General features: G+C 48.8%; 1 protein-coding gene across 2 annotated transcripts in view; it reads left to right on the top strand.

The window, feature by feature from the left end:
- The first annotated feature begins 222 nt into the window (after positions 1–222).
- SEZ6 (seizure related 6 homolog (mouse)) overlaps positions 223–16,021 on the top strand; it is a 54,090-nt gene continuing 38,291 nt past the window's right edge. For both annotated transcript variants that reach the window (XM_006874190.1, XM_006874191.1), the window contains exon 1: positions 223–455. In XM_006874190.1, the coding sequence (XP_006874252.1) occupies positions 401–455 (55 nt within the window). In that variant the 5' untranslated portion in view covers positions 223–400. The remainder of the gene's footprint in view (positions 456–16,021) is intronic.

Here is a 16,021-nt window from a genome sequence, read left to right on the forward strand (position 1 = left end):
ATCTTTGGGCAGGCTGCTAATGGAGGAGAGGGTGACAGGCTTGATTGGACATGGGTAGGGCAAAGGGATCGGGGCCATGTGCCCATATTAGTAGGGCAGTCGGTCCCCTAAACTGGATGCGGCGCGGGAACCTGTGCTCTTGCCGCTGGGTCTTCTGCGCCTTTGCTTGAGACTTTACGGTAAGCCGCTCCTCCCGCGCCCCCGCCCCCAGCCCCGCGCGGCGATTCGGGGAGCCGACGCCAGGCGCTGGCCGTGGTGCTGATTCTGTCAGGCGCTGGCGGCGGTGGCGGCCCCGCTCTCTTTCCCCCGCCGGACCCGGCTCTGCCCGGAGCCCACGCCCCACAGAGTCTTCAGCCCTCCCGCCGCGGCCGCGGCCCAGGGCGCGGCTGCAGCCGGCACCATGCATCCGGCAGCCCTGCTGCTCCTGCCCTTGCTGCTGGCACTCCTGGCTCATGGTAAGGGACCCCGGCGTCCGACAGCTGGACTGGGGCGGGGGCGGGGATCCCGGGAGTAGTGTGATGGGGGGACCGTACCGGCGCCCGAGCCCGCGCGTCCAGTCGCCCAGCCAGGCATCGCGCCCCGCCGGTTGCGCTGCCCCTGGCGCCGGCCAAGCCGGGCGGGGCGCGGGCTCAGCGGGCGGGAAGCTTCCGCGGCTCCCGCCATTCGCGCCTGGCCGAGACCTCGCCTTTAATCATCTCCCCGGATCTAATGGGATTTCTCTGCTGCAATTCATCACGCCACCCCTTCCCCGCACACACACTCATGCGCTCACCCGCGCGCTACCTCGCCACACTCTAAGCGTTGGAAGGCGCCGGGGCGCGTGCGGGGGGTGGGGGGGCTTGGGGCAGTGTAAGTCGGGACTGTCCGAAGGGCGGCCGGCAGTCTCGCTTCCCCTGCCGCCTGCCAAACTTCGCTCGACTTTGAAGCTCGTTCAGGGGCCTCTCGCATCCTCACTGCGGAGGGACAGGGCGGGATGGCGGCCGGACACGGGTTTGGAACGTCGCTCACGTCCCTCTGCCGGGGTGCTGCAACAGCGGAGTTGGAGTTTAGGACAAAATTCTAGGGAGAAATTCAGGCTCCTCGTTTTTGGGGGAGCTGCGACCGCTGAGGTCTGGGACGAGGACTCATGTTTTCCAAGAAGTCCTTTTCTTGAACCCACCATCCCACGGATCGCTGTACTCTTGCCTCCCGAGCTCACATATCCCGAGCTCTGCCTCCGTTTTACTGGCCCCCGCCCACCCCACGGTTGCAGACCGTGAGAGGACCAGCCCGGCACCTCGCGGCTCCCAGAATCCCACTCAAGTGTGGCCCCAACTTCATTGTCCCGGGTCGAAGGACGCTTTTCCATGGAGTGGGCAGGAAAGGGATGTTGGAAAGAGGGTGAGGGAAGGAAGGTTTCTGAGTCTTCTCCGGACCTGCCGCTCAACTAAGCTGTCAACAAAGCTAACGTTGTACGGGTATTCTCGCTGCAGCCAGTTACTTGGTGGGATCGCCTGGGCTGTGCCCAGAGTTGGAACCAGCCGTCCCTTGCCATACGGTTCTTTGTACCTGATGGTGAGCGGAGAGAAGGTTGGAGTTTCTAACTCCTCGGGGGATCCTTCCAAGCCGCATTGGAAGTCCAAACAGCAGGAAGTCGGCCAGGCGGGTACCGTGGACGGCAGATGTCTTCCATTTGCGACCACAGGCACGCGGAAGCACCGCTCCGGGCCTCTGACTCTATTCTCATGCTTTCCCGTATCCTCACCCTGCTCCCTGGCTACCCATTCGGGTGGTTGGACAGCGCAGGGAACTCACAGTCTCCTGTGTTTCTGTTGGGGTGGTGATAAGATCCCGCAAAGCACGATCGAAGGGAATGAGTGGGAAAGGGGAGAAGCCCGCTTCCCATCTCAGCTGTCCAAGGATATCTCTTGGGTTGGACAGCTTACCTGGGACGCAAGTCCTGTGTGTATGTTTGCTTTGGTGTACTCGGATTTCCCGTGTGTGGGTGTATGGGTCTGAATGTGAGTCTGATCACGGCTTTGTGTGTCTGGAGTAGCAGTCGAGTGCATTTCAGGAGGTCTAGATGTTGGGGGAGGGCTCAGCAGTTAGCTGTGTGACCGGTGTGTGAGGCTACTTACTAGTGTGTGCGATGCAGCCGCTGCCAGAAAGCTCCCTGCAAGGCTGGAGTGAGTCTGCCTTCTCCAGGATAAAGGCTAATGTGGTCTTGAGTTTAAGAGTGCAGGAACATGCCTGTTAAGTGTGGGTATTGGAAGTAATGTGTCCATTCTGTGGACCCAAGTATGTATATCCCTGGTCCCTGTCCCTCCCATCTAGACTTGGTTTTTTCCAGTGTCCATGGAGCCACCAGCCCAAGGGTTTGTGGAGTATGGGTGCACCTGCTGGGGATGATCTCAAGGATCATCCATTCTCTTAGAGGCCCTGCCCTGCCCGGTCAGAACCAGGACAAGTGGGAGGGCTAGAATTTCAAAGCTGGGCCAATTTGGGTCAGCTGAGGCAAACCCTCCCCAGCAGGGCTTCAAGTCATGCTCCATAGTCCTCAAGTTCCTGCAAGCTTCAGCCTCATGAAGGCAAGCCTTGAGCAGCAAAGACTTGGATTGTGGGCCTTTGAGGCCAGGGGTGTGTCCACAGACCTGAGGCCTCATACAGGGGTGGGAGGGGGTGGGCCCTGGAGCTCTGCTCCCATGTAAGCTGCAGAACAAATGATACAGGTAGCAGGCTGCAGCCCAGTGAGGTGCCAAAGCCACAAGAGGCCAGAGAAGCTGAAACCATGGGGCCTAGACAAGATTTGCGTTATATCTGACCTAACCCATCTGGCTCAGTCCCATGTCCCCCAGTTACCTGAGCGCATGAGTCTCTGTCTGGTGTGAAGGGCACCATACCACAGACCACCTAGCATCTCCCAAAAACCCTCCAAGGCAGGCCCTGTCACTTGTGTGGGGTGGGGGGAGCCTGTCACTTGTGAGGGAGGGACCCCCCCAGAAGGAAGCAGTGCGGGAGGGGCATCATTGTGCCAGAGCCTGCTGTGTCAGTTTAATGATTTTTAATGAGCAATTACCTTTAGTCATTCTCCTAATTTCTGAATATCAATAAAGTTAATTAAACTCTGCATGTGTGAATGTGGCCTGGGGAGACTGTGAAGGTGGAAGCAGCAGGGACTGGGGTGGGGTTGGGTCTCCAGGGATGGAGGCTGCCTCTTTGGCTGTGTGACCTTGAACCCACTTCTCCCCCTCTCTGAGTTTTGTTGAAGTGTGTAGTGGGGGGAAAAAGGTAGAGGGGGGAGGCAACTGGTATTTGCTCACCCTGCTGAGAATTAAGGGTAGATATCTCGGTGGGGGGGGGGAGGAGGAGGATGGAAGAAGAAGGAGAGAAGAGGGAGGTCTTAGCCTCCAGGAGCTCCAGTGCTTCAAGGGTTAACAAACCCAGGCTGCCTCAACTGAAAATGGTCATTTCTGTTTCCAGCAAACACTAGTCACTGAAGGATTCTGCCAACATATTCCTGAGTTTAGGGGCTGCAGCTAAAACCGACACCAGACCCTACCCCTGTCCCCTCAGCCTGGCACTTTGTATTATGAAGTGGGAGCTGAGAAGAGAGTCTGGAAGACAGTCTGGATTCTTCTCCAAGCCCCAGAGGTTGATATAGTGGACAGGAGGCTCCCCTGGGTTTCTGAGGAGACTGGTGGACCAAGTGTCTGCAATAGGGAGGAGGGGAAGGCTAGGTTGGCTATGGCCCCTTTATAGGCCTAAGCCCATCATGCTTGGCAGGTCCTGGCGGCTGTCCCAGCTTCCTCAGCAGGGCAGCAGCTTAAAATGCCTTGGGGATGCCTTAGGGTACTAAATGGGGATTGAGGAGAGGGAGAAGAGACTGGGCTTAATTAGAAATTAAGCTTCTTCCTTCTTCCTTGCCATTCTCCTCCTAGGACTGCCTTGGTGGTGGTTGTGTGCCATCGAGTCAGTTCTGACTCATAATGACCCTGTATAGGGTCTTCAGGGCTGTGCATCTTTATGGGAACAGAAAGCCTCATCTTTCTCCCAATCCATTGCTGCCTAGTGGGGGCAAATCAGAAAACCTGCTTCCTTTAGCGCCCCCAGTCCCACTAGAGGAGCCTGGCTAGCACAACAGTTAAGCACTCAGTTTCTAACCAAAAGGTTGGCAGCTCAAACCTCTCCAGTGACTCCAAAGGAGAAAGACCTGGTGAGCTGCTCCAGTGAAGATTACAGCCGAGAAAACGCTCAGGAATGCTCAGGAATGCTGCAGCCCCACCTGGGTAGAGCTGTCATGCTGAGCTTGTACCCCACTTTCACCCCTCAAGCAAAAAAAGGTGTTAAAAACTGTCAATAGGCAGAGAGCTACTTTAATGAAAGAATCCCTAAGCCCAGACAGAAGCTCAAGCTACGCTGTGTGGCCTCAGGCAAATCCCTGCCCTCTCTGGACCTCCACTTTTGTGGGGAAGGAAAACCGAGGTGTATATACAAGATCCTCTTCTAGGAGAACCAATGCTGCCAGCTTTGGTCAGCAGTTGGGAAGTGGGCAATAGGTACTAGGAGCTCTCCAAGGCCCCTTTCAGAACTGAGTCTGCAATTCCAGCAGGGAAGAAGCAGGTTCAGAAAGCCTAGTCATCCAGCCAGACCAATAGCATTTCAGCTTCTGTTCCTCAAACAAGCCACGTTCTTAGCAGCCTCTGGGTCTTTGCCATTCCCTCTGCCTGATAGATATTCTTTCCTGTCCTGGGTCAACCCGGCTCTTTCCACCTCATCTTCAGGTCTCAGCTTAGCTGGCAATTCATGCAATTTCTTCAGCACCTACTATTTATGAAGCACCTACTGTGTGAATTCACAAGAGAAACCTCTCTTGACCTGCAGCCTGGATCAGGGGCCTCTTCTGTGCTCCACTATGTCCTGACTTCCCCCACTAGGATGCCCATCTTGTTGGGTCATCAACACCTGGTTGCCTGATGTTCCTCCCCAGCAGCAAAGCTGAACTTAGAAAGGAGGATACCAAGTCTGTCTTGCTCACACCCTGTTTCTTGGGGTAGCTCCAGATTGCCTGTTCTGGAGAAGTTGAGGGTTAGTTGGTTGGTTGGAATGGGGAGGTGGACTCATGGCAGCTGGAACTGCATCTTGAAACTGTGTTTGCATAGCAAGTACACTATTTTTACATAGATTGTATGTTAGGATTTTTCCCCTTTCTTAACGGTTGGCCAATTATCTCAACTGTAAATTATAGCCTTTGCTTAGTTTTTTTTTCCTTCTACAAATTAAGCTGTCATGCCATCAGCCTGAGGTGGCTTGGGGGTGGGGTGCTGATGGCCATTCTGAAAGGACTAAAGCTTCTCCCAAACCACCCCTCAGTGCCACCAGTGCTTGTGATCCAGTGGCACAGAGCCTAGCACATGAAAATGTTAAATAACATGGTAAATAAATTCATGAGAATGCATAGGAATATAGCAGCAGAGTTAAGCTAAGAGCCCAGGCTTCTTGACTCCTTATAGCACCTCTGCTGGCTGATACGTTTTATATGAATTTAAGAACTGGAATGAAAGGATGGTAAGCCGATTTCACCAGGATTTGTAGCCCCCTTTGTCATCTCAGCTTCAGACTCACCTGATCCAGCTTGAAGGAAGGAACATGGAACCTTAGGAACAGTTCTGGGCATGGTATGCACTTGAATGGAGAGGTGGTGACCATGTCAATTCAGGTCCACAAACCTTTCACAAGTCCTAAAAGAGCAAGCCCTGGTACATCCATTCACCTCCATTCATTCATTCAGTCATCATTCATTCATTCCAGAAATAAATACTGAAGTGTGAGGCCTGGTCTAGAGGACACACAGGAGCTTTACATATAAGCCTTTCACATGCTTTTTCTATTTAATACTCAGAACATGAGACTAATTATTCCCACTTGCAGATAGGAAAAGTGAGTTTCAGAGAGATTGTCACTTATGGTGGGTTTCACTATGCCAAATACTGCTCCCCATCTCAAGTGTCTAGTACTTAGTGCTGCTATAACAGAATGACCACCAGTGGATAGCTTTAACAGACAGAAATTAATTCTCTCACAGTTTAGGAGTCCAGAAGTCCAAATCCAGCTTTCTCTCTGTCAGCTAAACTCGAGAGGAAGGTCTTTGTTTCTTTTTGCTTTTGCTTCTAAGCGATCTTCACATAGCTTGGCATCTCTCTTCTCCCATCTCTGCTTGCTAGCTTGCATTGAATCTCTTATAATCACAAGAGATTGACTCAAGATACACCCTGCGCTAAACCTGTCTCATTAACATAACAAAGACAACACATTCCCAAATGGGATTGTAACCGTAGGCATAGAGGGTAGGAATTACAACACGTATATTTTGGAGACACAATTCATTCCACCCTCCCCCATGCCAATTCATGTCCTTGCCACATGCAAAAGCATCACTAGGGAAATAGGGGGGAGGATGCAGACTATACCAGGTGAGAGTCATGGGAAGGGGAGACCCTAAAATGACTGTCTACACCTTGTTTTGTGCAGTGTTTCAGCAGAAATTTATTATTTTATATAAAAATGGCCCTATAGTTATAACAACAAAAATATTTTTATAAGTGCAACTTACATGTATTAATAAGCCTGCAAGGCTAAAACTCGATGCTAATTTACTTTTTGAACCTTCTAGTAGCTGGAGAAGGATATCATGTTTGGTAGGTGGAGGGTCAGAGAAAAAGAGGAAGACCCCCAGTGAGATGGATTGGCCAAGTGGCAGCATCAATGGGCTCAAGCGTGGCAACAGTAGTGAGGTTGGCCCAGGATCGGGTAGTGTTTCATTCTGCTGTGCATAAGGTCGCTATGAGTTGGCACTGACTCGATGGCACCTAACAACAACAACAATGTGCTTTAGTCAGAACTGTCATTATTACGCAATTACAATGATGCTTTGAATCACGTGGTTTCATCTGCATGCACAACAAGCATGTGCTGTTTGTTGTTTTAGTTGCTGCCAGCATTTTTATGTTGTTGTGTTGTTGTTAAGTGCTGTCTAGTGGGTTCCCACCCATGGCAACCTGTATAGGGTTTCGAAGGAGCAGCTGGTGAGCTTGAACCACCAACCTTGCAGTTCAAATCAACTTTGCAGTCCAGTGCATTAGCCCTCAGTGCCACACCAGGACTCCAGCATTTTTACAGTCACTGATTTTGTCAAATTTTTCTGGTGTTTTAGCTACAATACTGTGGTAAATAGTATTTATGAAGCTATATCAGTAATATTCTTTTTTGAGAATTAAGTAGTAAGTAAAGGAAAAGAAGAAAAAAAATTTATGGCTTCTTAGTTACTCAAGTTATTTTAAAAAGTTATAAAATCTTTCTACATTGAATTATATTATTAGTTACATTTAACTATTGTAACTTTCAGTGTATAAAGATTTTATAAAATAATTTTGTTGCTGGTATTCATATAATAAATATTACATTTAGCAATTTATAACTACAGAAGTATTTATCATATATTATTTCCTGATTTAAATTGATAATAAAGATTACTAAGGATGCTGTATGGTCTGATATGGGAGATTGTCTTTGCACTGGGTGACACCAAAGCTAGTAATGCCACTGAAAACACATTCTCCCCATCATACCATCCCAAAAGTCTTAAATGAACTGCAAGCCTATCTTTTGAGTCATCTAAATCAAATATGGGTAAGATATTAGGTGTGTTCCATCCTGGGACGGAATTCCTTTTCATCGGTGAACCTGTGAGATCTAGGTGGCAAGTTATCTGTTTCCAAAGTATAATGGTGGAATAGTCACAGGATAGACTTCCCATTACAAATGGAGAAATTGAAAGGAAATAAGGTACCAAACAAGTCAAAACCACAATAGAACAATTTACATCAGCTCTTAGGTTTGAAAACAATCCTCTATTCTCTGAGACCACCTAGGCAATGCTCTGGTGTTGGCCACTCCTGGATCCTGGGTGGGGACTGCTTGTCTATGGGTTTCAGCTCCACCTTCCAAGCCCGCTGGGATGGCAACTCTGCTGTCTTGGCTTTCAGCAGCCCCATTTTTCTAGTCCATCTGAGTGGTGACTCTACTTCCCCAGCCCCTGCAGGCCCTGTTCTTCTGCCCCTTGAACATGGCAGCTCTGCTCTCAGCTTTGGGCAATGGCTCCATCCCATTGGCACACCTTAATGGCAGCCTATACTCTTGGATGAAATTGGTGAAGATCCAACTTTTTGAAACCTAAGAAACTGTGGCTTCACCCTTTGAGATCCAGAGATCATGGCCCCAGCCCCTGAAACGAAGAAGACCCTGTTTCCTGGATGGGCCTGTTTTTTCTTGGAGGACAACAGATGTAGCTCTTTGGACCTGTTTCCTTCCTATAGAATTACAAGAGACAGACAGCTATCTTTCTTTGTGTGTCCCTTTCAGTCCTTCAGTCATAGGCTTAATCTCTCTAGTGAAAGATTGTGTTGCCATGTCCTTAATGAACATTCTTGGATATGTATCCTTTGTACAACAGGGAATTTTCGAAATCTTTAACTTCTGGTTCATTTTGCACAGTTCATTTTTTTTTTTTTTAATTTATTGTGAATTGAGTGATAGTTTACATAGGAGAGAGAGAGTCAGCTTTACATTCATCCTGTTGTATTTCGTTTCATTGCAATGATTACAATCCCTTTCATGCATCATCATTCAACAGCATTTGCTTCCAATCCCTGTGTTTTGTTTTGGTTTTGTTTTTGTTTTTTTTTGGATGTACACTGAAGCACTCAAGAATATATGACCATTCAAACAACCAAAGGGTATACCCTGCATGTGCCAGCCCTGTAGCCGCCAGCACACAGCTCCTCTCCCTCCTTAAGTCTAGCGTCCCCAGCCACTCCATCTCTCCATGTCATTGTGTCTGCCTCCATCTCTGGCATCACTGCTTCTCTGGATAGTGTCCCGCACTCCGCTCTTCTCCCTTGATGGCCCAGGGTCCTCCACTCCTGGACTGCAAGATCAACCACTTTCCTCCTTTTGTTACAAAATATCTACCTTTACATTTGCAACATTCACAATCAGTCCTAATAGCAATTATTCACTATTGAACCACAAGAGTCTTATCCCCATCTCCTTTCACCAGTCCCATCTAGACAGGTTTGAAATCATTCATTGGAGATTCTACCTTCCCCCACCTCCTCTGAAACTAAGCTCCCTCTTGAAAACGTGTAAGCCAGTCACTTTGTAGTACCTCCCGACCCCCCACCCCATTTTGGGTAGCCAATGTCTAAGTTGCGCATCCCTGTCAACCCTGTGTACAGAGGATCTACTACATCCATAAGTATAGGTCAAGTTCATCAAATGGTAGCAGATTACACCTTTTTTCCTCTTATTTTTTCGTCTAGTTGAGTTCTGATCATCCAGCCATGGAAGCTAGGTCAAATGGGTACTGTCTGCAAGTATGGGCATTCTTGTGCATCTCCCCTCACTTCATATCAGCTGGACGCTTCACTCTCCACTCTATCCTCTGGGACCCTGTCCCTGTCCATGGGCTCAGGAGTCCCCAGGTCTCGCTATACTGCTGGCCAGCCAGGTCAAGATCCAGGTTGACAGGAGTCTATTGATACATGACTGCTTGTGTATTCCCTTTGAGTTTCAGTCTTGGAAGAGGGTTTGCCCTGAGGGGGTACACAGTTCATTTTTAAGTCCATCTCTTTCCTCTCAAATTTTACTATAAGCAGCAAGGGGAAACCTTGTTGCAAATTCACTATGTTCAAGTTCTACCTCCTACCAAAAATGTGGACATAATTCAGACAAGTTCTTCGTCACTGAATAAAAAGTACTGCCCTTCCTCCATTGTCCAATCACATATTCATTACTTTCCTTTAAAGTCTCACCAGAGGCACATTTAACAGATATTCCTAACAATACTTTGTTGTTGGTGCCATAAGAATTCTCTAACATGATAGAGACTTTCTCTATAATTTTCCTCACTTCCTTCTGAGACCTGGCCGGAATTGCCTTTGATGTCCAGCAGCCTCTTAGCAATCTAGACTTTTAGTATTAGGCACCTGTCTTAGTTCTCTAGTGCTGCTATAACAGAAATACCACAAAATGGATGGCTTTAAACAAACAGAAATTTATTCTTTCACAGTTTAGGAGGCTTGAAGTGTAAATTCAGGATGCTAGCTCTAGAGGAAGACTTTCTTTCTTTGTTGCCTCAGAGGAAATGTCTTTATCTCCTTTCAACATCTGTGGGCTTGACATCCCTTGAAGATCTCCATGTGTCTTGGCATTAATCTTCCCCTGGGTTTAGAAGGTTCTCAGCCCAGGGACCCTAGCAAAAGACACCCTCCACTCAGCACTTCTTTCTTGATAGTACTGAGGTCCCTTTGATCTCTGCTGGCTGATTTAATTTCTTTTATATCTCAAAAGAGATTGACTCAGCATACAACCTAATTCTATAGATGTATCCTGCCTCATTAACATCATAAACCAAAACTCAAACCCACTTTCATTACATCAAGTCAATTCCAACCATGTTGTTGTTGTCAAGTGCTAATGAACCATTCTGATTCATAGCATCCCTGTGTAGGGTTTCCAAGGAGCAGCTGGTAGGTTTGAACCACCAACCTTGCAGTTAGCAGCCCAGTGCTTATCCTATAGCACCACACCAAGACCCCAATAATTCCAACCATAGTGACCCTATAGAGAGTTTCTGAGATTAAATCTTTATAGGTACAGACAACTTCATTTTTATCTCCTGGAGCAACTGATGGGTTTGAATCACCAACCTTGTGGTTAGCAGCCCAATGCCTAACCCACAGAGCCAATTCTTGTTGTTGTTAAGTGCCATCAAGCTGGTTCCGACTCATAGTAACCCTGTGTAGGATTTCCAAGGAGCAGCTGGTGGGTTTGAACCACCAACCTTGCGGTTGAAACTGAGCTTGTGGTCCATTGCTTTATCCCACAGCATCACACCAGGACTCCACAGAGCCACTAGGGCTCCTCAATAACATCATAGAGGTTAAGATTTACAACACATCAGATAATTACATAAGATCACAAAATGGATGATAATTACATATAATTAGAATCAGGCCTCACCAACATGACACATATTTTGTGGGTGCACAATTCAATCTATAACAACACTTAAAATTCTTCTAACATCTACCCATTACCCAACTCCAAAATTACTTTCACATTGTAGGTATTTGTTAGAGCAGCACCTCTATTTCTCAGTACCAAATTCTTAGTGATCTAGTGCTACTATGATAGAAATACCACCAGTAGATGGCTTTAATGAACAGACATTTTCTTACAGTTTAGGAGGCTCTAGCCTTCTAAGTCCAAAGTCAAGGTGCCAAATCTGTGTGTCTCTGCTGGCTCAGTGGAAGGTCCTTTTTGCTTTTGCTTCTGGGAGATCTTCTTATGGCTTGGCATCTCTCTCCCCTATTTCTGCTGCTAGCTTGCCTTGAATCTCTTTTATATCTCAAAAGAAATTGACTAAAGGTACACGAATCCTGCCTCATTAGTATAACAAAGACAATCCATTCCTAAGTGGGACTATAACCATAGGTATGTTGTTATTAAGTACTTTGAGTTAGTTCTGAATTTTATCTACAGGAAAACCTATATAGGGTTTCTGAGAGCGCCTGGGAAGTTTACGCCACCGACCATTTGGTTCAAACCAAGCTTATGGTCCAGTGTTTATCCTACAACACCTCACCAGGGCTCCAACCTTAGGTATAGAGGTTAGGATTTACAACACATATTTTTGAAGGACTCAATCCATAACACCAATGTAGGGGAAGAGCTTCAGTACAGGAAGATGGGTGCCCTGGAGAATATCACTATCCAAATAATACTAATAACAGCAACAATAATATAAAATCTTTACCATGTGCCAAACCACATTCTAAGTGCTTTATATATATATTAACTCATTTAGTCTTCATATCACCTCTATAAGCTATAAGAGATCTACATTTTATAGGCCAAGTTCAAGTCCACGTTGTTAGCTAGACTCAATGTAGAAATGCCCTTAGCTTTCTTTTAGCAACCATTTCCAGTGCAGATAGTTGTTTCTCTCCCTGATGTTAAATGTTAGGGACATTTGATCTTGCTCAGTGCTTAGTGGCTGGTGGGAGTCAGGTGAGCTCTTTTCACTGGAGTCTTAGCCCAGAGGTTGGTAACTTTGGGTAAGTCTCACTCTCCTACCCATTTGAGGCTTTGGTGAATGAGAGAATCAGTCAATCAAGTCCTGGCATCCTGGGCTATCCCACTCCATCTCTCTCCTCATCCTCCACCAGGACCCAGCCCCTAGGGAGAAAGTACAGGCTTACCTGGGAAGGGCTGGATGCCAAGTCCATCCCAGTTTCCTTCCACCTGCCTACCTGCCGCTCAGCCCCACCAGCCCTTGAAGGGGAGGATCAATGCTGCAGCCGCCGGCAGAGTGTTGTTTCCCATTGATTGTTGAGATTTCTTGGCGAGCTCTGGAGCAAACAAACCTGCCGCTTCTCCAACAACAATCAGGGTCTCTGGCTGCAGAGTCTGTAGCTCTCTGGCAGGCAAGCTTGCGGGAAGAGCCAGTAGTGGGAGGTCCTGGATGGATCCAGCAAGAACAAGGGGCTTTGTTAGATGAGCAGGGACTGAGTGGGCATGGCAAGAGGGGTGATGGGGGAGACGGGTGAGGATGCTAAGGTGAATCCTATACCGGGTACATGCCTAGTTTGATCCAACTTCTATATTTCTGCTCAGCCATTTTTCCCTACCTTGAGTGTCCCCCTGGGTCCTGCTTATTTCAGGTCTCTCACCCACTCCGTTCCTGATCACCCAGCCTGGAGGGGTTGATCTTCCAAACACCAGTGGTACTTTTCTATCATCTATTAGAGACTTAGCCTGTCCATCTGTCATCCACCCTTCCATTCTTCATTCAACATCCCAACCTAGCAGATGCTTTTCCAAGCAGGAAATACAACTAAATCTCAGGCCTTAAGGAACTCCATTCGGAGGGGAAGCTGCCTTTTTTATAGCTCAATTGTGACTGTCTCCCTAGCTAGATCAGGGACCCTCTGATTTTAACTAAATGTGATGCAAACGAGGTGCCAATATGATCCAACACTCTAGGCTTGAGGACAGGAGATTCTTGGCCAAAGACTGTTCTGGATCTCAGTTTCCCATTGGTAGCAAGAAGAATGAACTTTTGAGACTCTGAGGGTCTAACAAGTCTGTGGTGCCATGTGTGGTGCCCTCCATCACAACTCTTTCCATTTCTACTGACTCTGGGTTTCCCTTTACCTCCAACAAGGCAGAGCAGCTTTGGGGCCCTCCTTGTGTGCTCCAGAACCCAAGCAGTGATTTCCCAATGTTGTCTCCAGCAGCCTGGTAGGGATTCCGATACCTTGACATCAACCTCAGCCTCTTCCCTCAGTCCTTCATTCCTCCCCTCCCCACAGGCTCCTCTCTCTGTGCTCAGGACCCTCCCTCCAGCTGGGTATTGGACTGGGAGGCAAGAACTGCAGGTCCTTATGAAAAGGGTCTGAACCACTGAGGCTCCCACCCCCAGATGTTCATTTGCATGCTGTTTTATCCCTTTGCAGGCTTGGTTCTTTTTAAAGGCACAGAAGCAGACCCTGCCCTCCACCTCCCAGTCCAGATCCCTACACACACACACACACACACATCCATCGCTTCTCCCTCCCTCCAAACCCAGCAGCTGAGCACCAGCTACTTTGTCCCCCCAAGCAGCCACCTGCTGAGTGTCTGGCCTGAATCCCACAAGTCAGCAGGTGCCCAGGGAGTCCCAGAGCTTGGGAGAGATGTATCAGGCTGTGTGGGGGAACCACTTGTTCTCAGGGAGGAGGAGGCAGCCCTAAAGAAAAAAAGAGGAGCGGTTTTCAGGAAGCTCAGATCCCAGGAATCTTACTGACTGAGCAACCTTGAAATCATGTCACCTCCCTGTGTCTCAGGAAGTCATGGTGCCTGTTTTACCTCTTTCATCAAACAGCACCAGAGCCAAAGGAAATCAGAGGGGATGGTGACCAGGAAGAAACCAGAAGCTCTGGTGAGAAGAGAGGTCTCAGACAGCCAAAGCTGCCCAGCACTAGAGGGATTGATTGGTCAGATAGCCACAGAGGGACTCCATCAGAGGCTGGAGAAACTCAAGGATGGGCTATTAGGGCATGAAAAGGGCAAGGGATACCAGCTGGCCCAGGGAGGTGAGATTAGCAATACAGAGGGTCAACATTTGGAGTTCAGGGTGCTTCACAGGCCCGTCCCTTGATCCTCTGATGGGCATTGTCTTAGATCATTTACATCCAGTCCAAAGATGTGCTGCTGACCCAAATCATCAGATCTGGCAATCAGCAGGCCCCCTCCTATCATAAGGCCCTGTTGTCTGGCTGGCTAGAGGAAATGGGGAGATGGCATCACCTTCTTCTGAAGACAAAGAAGGTAGATGCATACCCAAGAGACTTCTTTCCTCTCCCCTCTAGCACACTCAGTTCCGTGTGTCTCCAGTGTGCTCTCATCCTACTCTACTAGTCCTTCCAGCTCCCTCCCATCCCTGTCTCTGTCCTCCAACCCCAGCTTAAGGTTGTGGGGCACAAGTGCTACTGAGGCTCCAGTCACCTGAGTGCTGCCAAATCTGGTCCTGTGCTACCCCTGCATCTGTGATGCTGTCTCTGGTTCCCCCTGGTTCTACCACCCTGGACATGGGGGAGCAAGCCTTAGCCCTCCTCAACTCAAAGTGGTCACATACCCAGCCTTCAGTAGTTCCTGAAGGTCAAGGCAAAGACAGGGAAGAGAGAAGCCTAAGGACTTACAGGCTGAGTAATTGAGTCAGTCTGGTATTCCTAGGAGGGGGGAAGGAGTTCTAGACATACATCTGTGTGCATCTCTTTGATTATCCAGCTACCCCTGGTGTACACAGCTGGTGTCTGTGTCCATATGTCCCTGCATATCTCTGTACTTCTGTCCTTGGGTGCCTCTGTGCCTGCATCCTAGGGATTGTAGCTCTAGATACAGGTTCCGCCAGTCTCAGCTCAGGCTGGTCTCTCCTCTTCTGCAAAGCCCTCTTCACTCTCTTCCTCCCCAATCTTAGGCCCCACTGACCCCTCAAGGAGACTCTAACTGGAGCTGCTGCTGCTGCTATTTTTAGCAACTCTGCACCCCTCTCCAACCCCCACCCCCAGCCTTGCCAGGGATGTGGAGGGCCAGGCCAACCTCAGGGAGTCTCACAGGCTGAGGTGCTGGCAGGAGAGCACCATCAGGACCATGGAGACAAGGGAGCGTGGGCCAGTCCATGGGTACAGGGCCCAGATGTGGGGCAGGTTAGGCTTCCTCTTATTTGCCTGGGCCTGGAAGAAGATTCCCTGACTGTCCTCCCCACCTCCCCACAAGGCCCAACATCTAGTAGCATCTAAGGCTCCCAGAACTCCTCTCTAGACCATTTGAAAGTAAAGCGGGGACTCCTGGGGCTCCCCCATCCACATAGAAGCTAGAAAGGGCTCAAAGTGTCAGAAAGTAGGGAGGAAAAAGGCACACCTGAGTAAGGACACCCTTGCACTTCCTAGAGAGAATTCAGGCCCTCCCTCAAGACTCAGCTCTGTCAAAAGGCCACCACCAGTAGAGCCCCTGGGGCTCCCAAGTCCTACCCCACCACTGCTCCAGCTGCCAGGAAACAAGAAGGACCAAGAAGAGAGATATCGCAGTCTCTTAAAGGGATGCCTGCCCACTGGGCTCAGCTGCCCTTGCTTTGAGAGCTCTTTGTTTTTGTGTCTGTCCCCTAGGCTTGGCAGGGCAGGAATGATATCGGACCCTCCTGGGTCCACGTAGACCACTTCCCTCAGGTCACATGGGCTCTGTGAGTCTGTGTCTGTCTGTGGGATTGGGAGGATGAATCAGATGGCGTTCACGAAAGCTCAGCACAGAGCCCAGCACTCAGCAAGCACTCAGAAGTTGGTTAAAAATAAAAAGAGCATTAACATTTAATTCCATTTTTCTATGAACTTTTTAAAACCCATTCATGTATTTCTCTTCTCCTCACATTTCCAGCCCTCAATCC

The sequence above is a fragment of the Chrysochloris asiatica genome, unplaced genomic scaffold (assembly GCF_000296735.1).
Source record: "Chrysochloris asiatica unplaced genomic scaffold, ChrAsi1.0 scaffold00266, whole genome shotgun sequence".
Lineage (NCBI taxonomy): Eukaryota > Metazoa > Chordata > Mammalia > Afrosoricida > Chrysochloridae > Chrysochloris > Chrysochloris asiatica.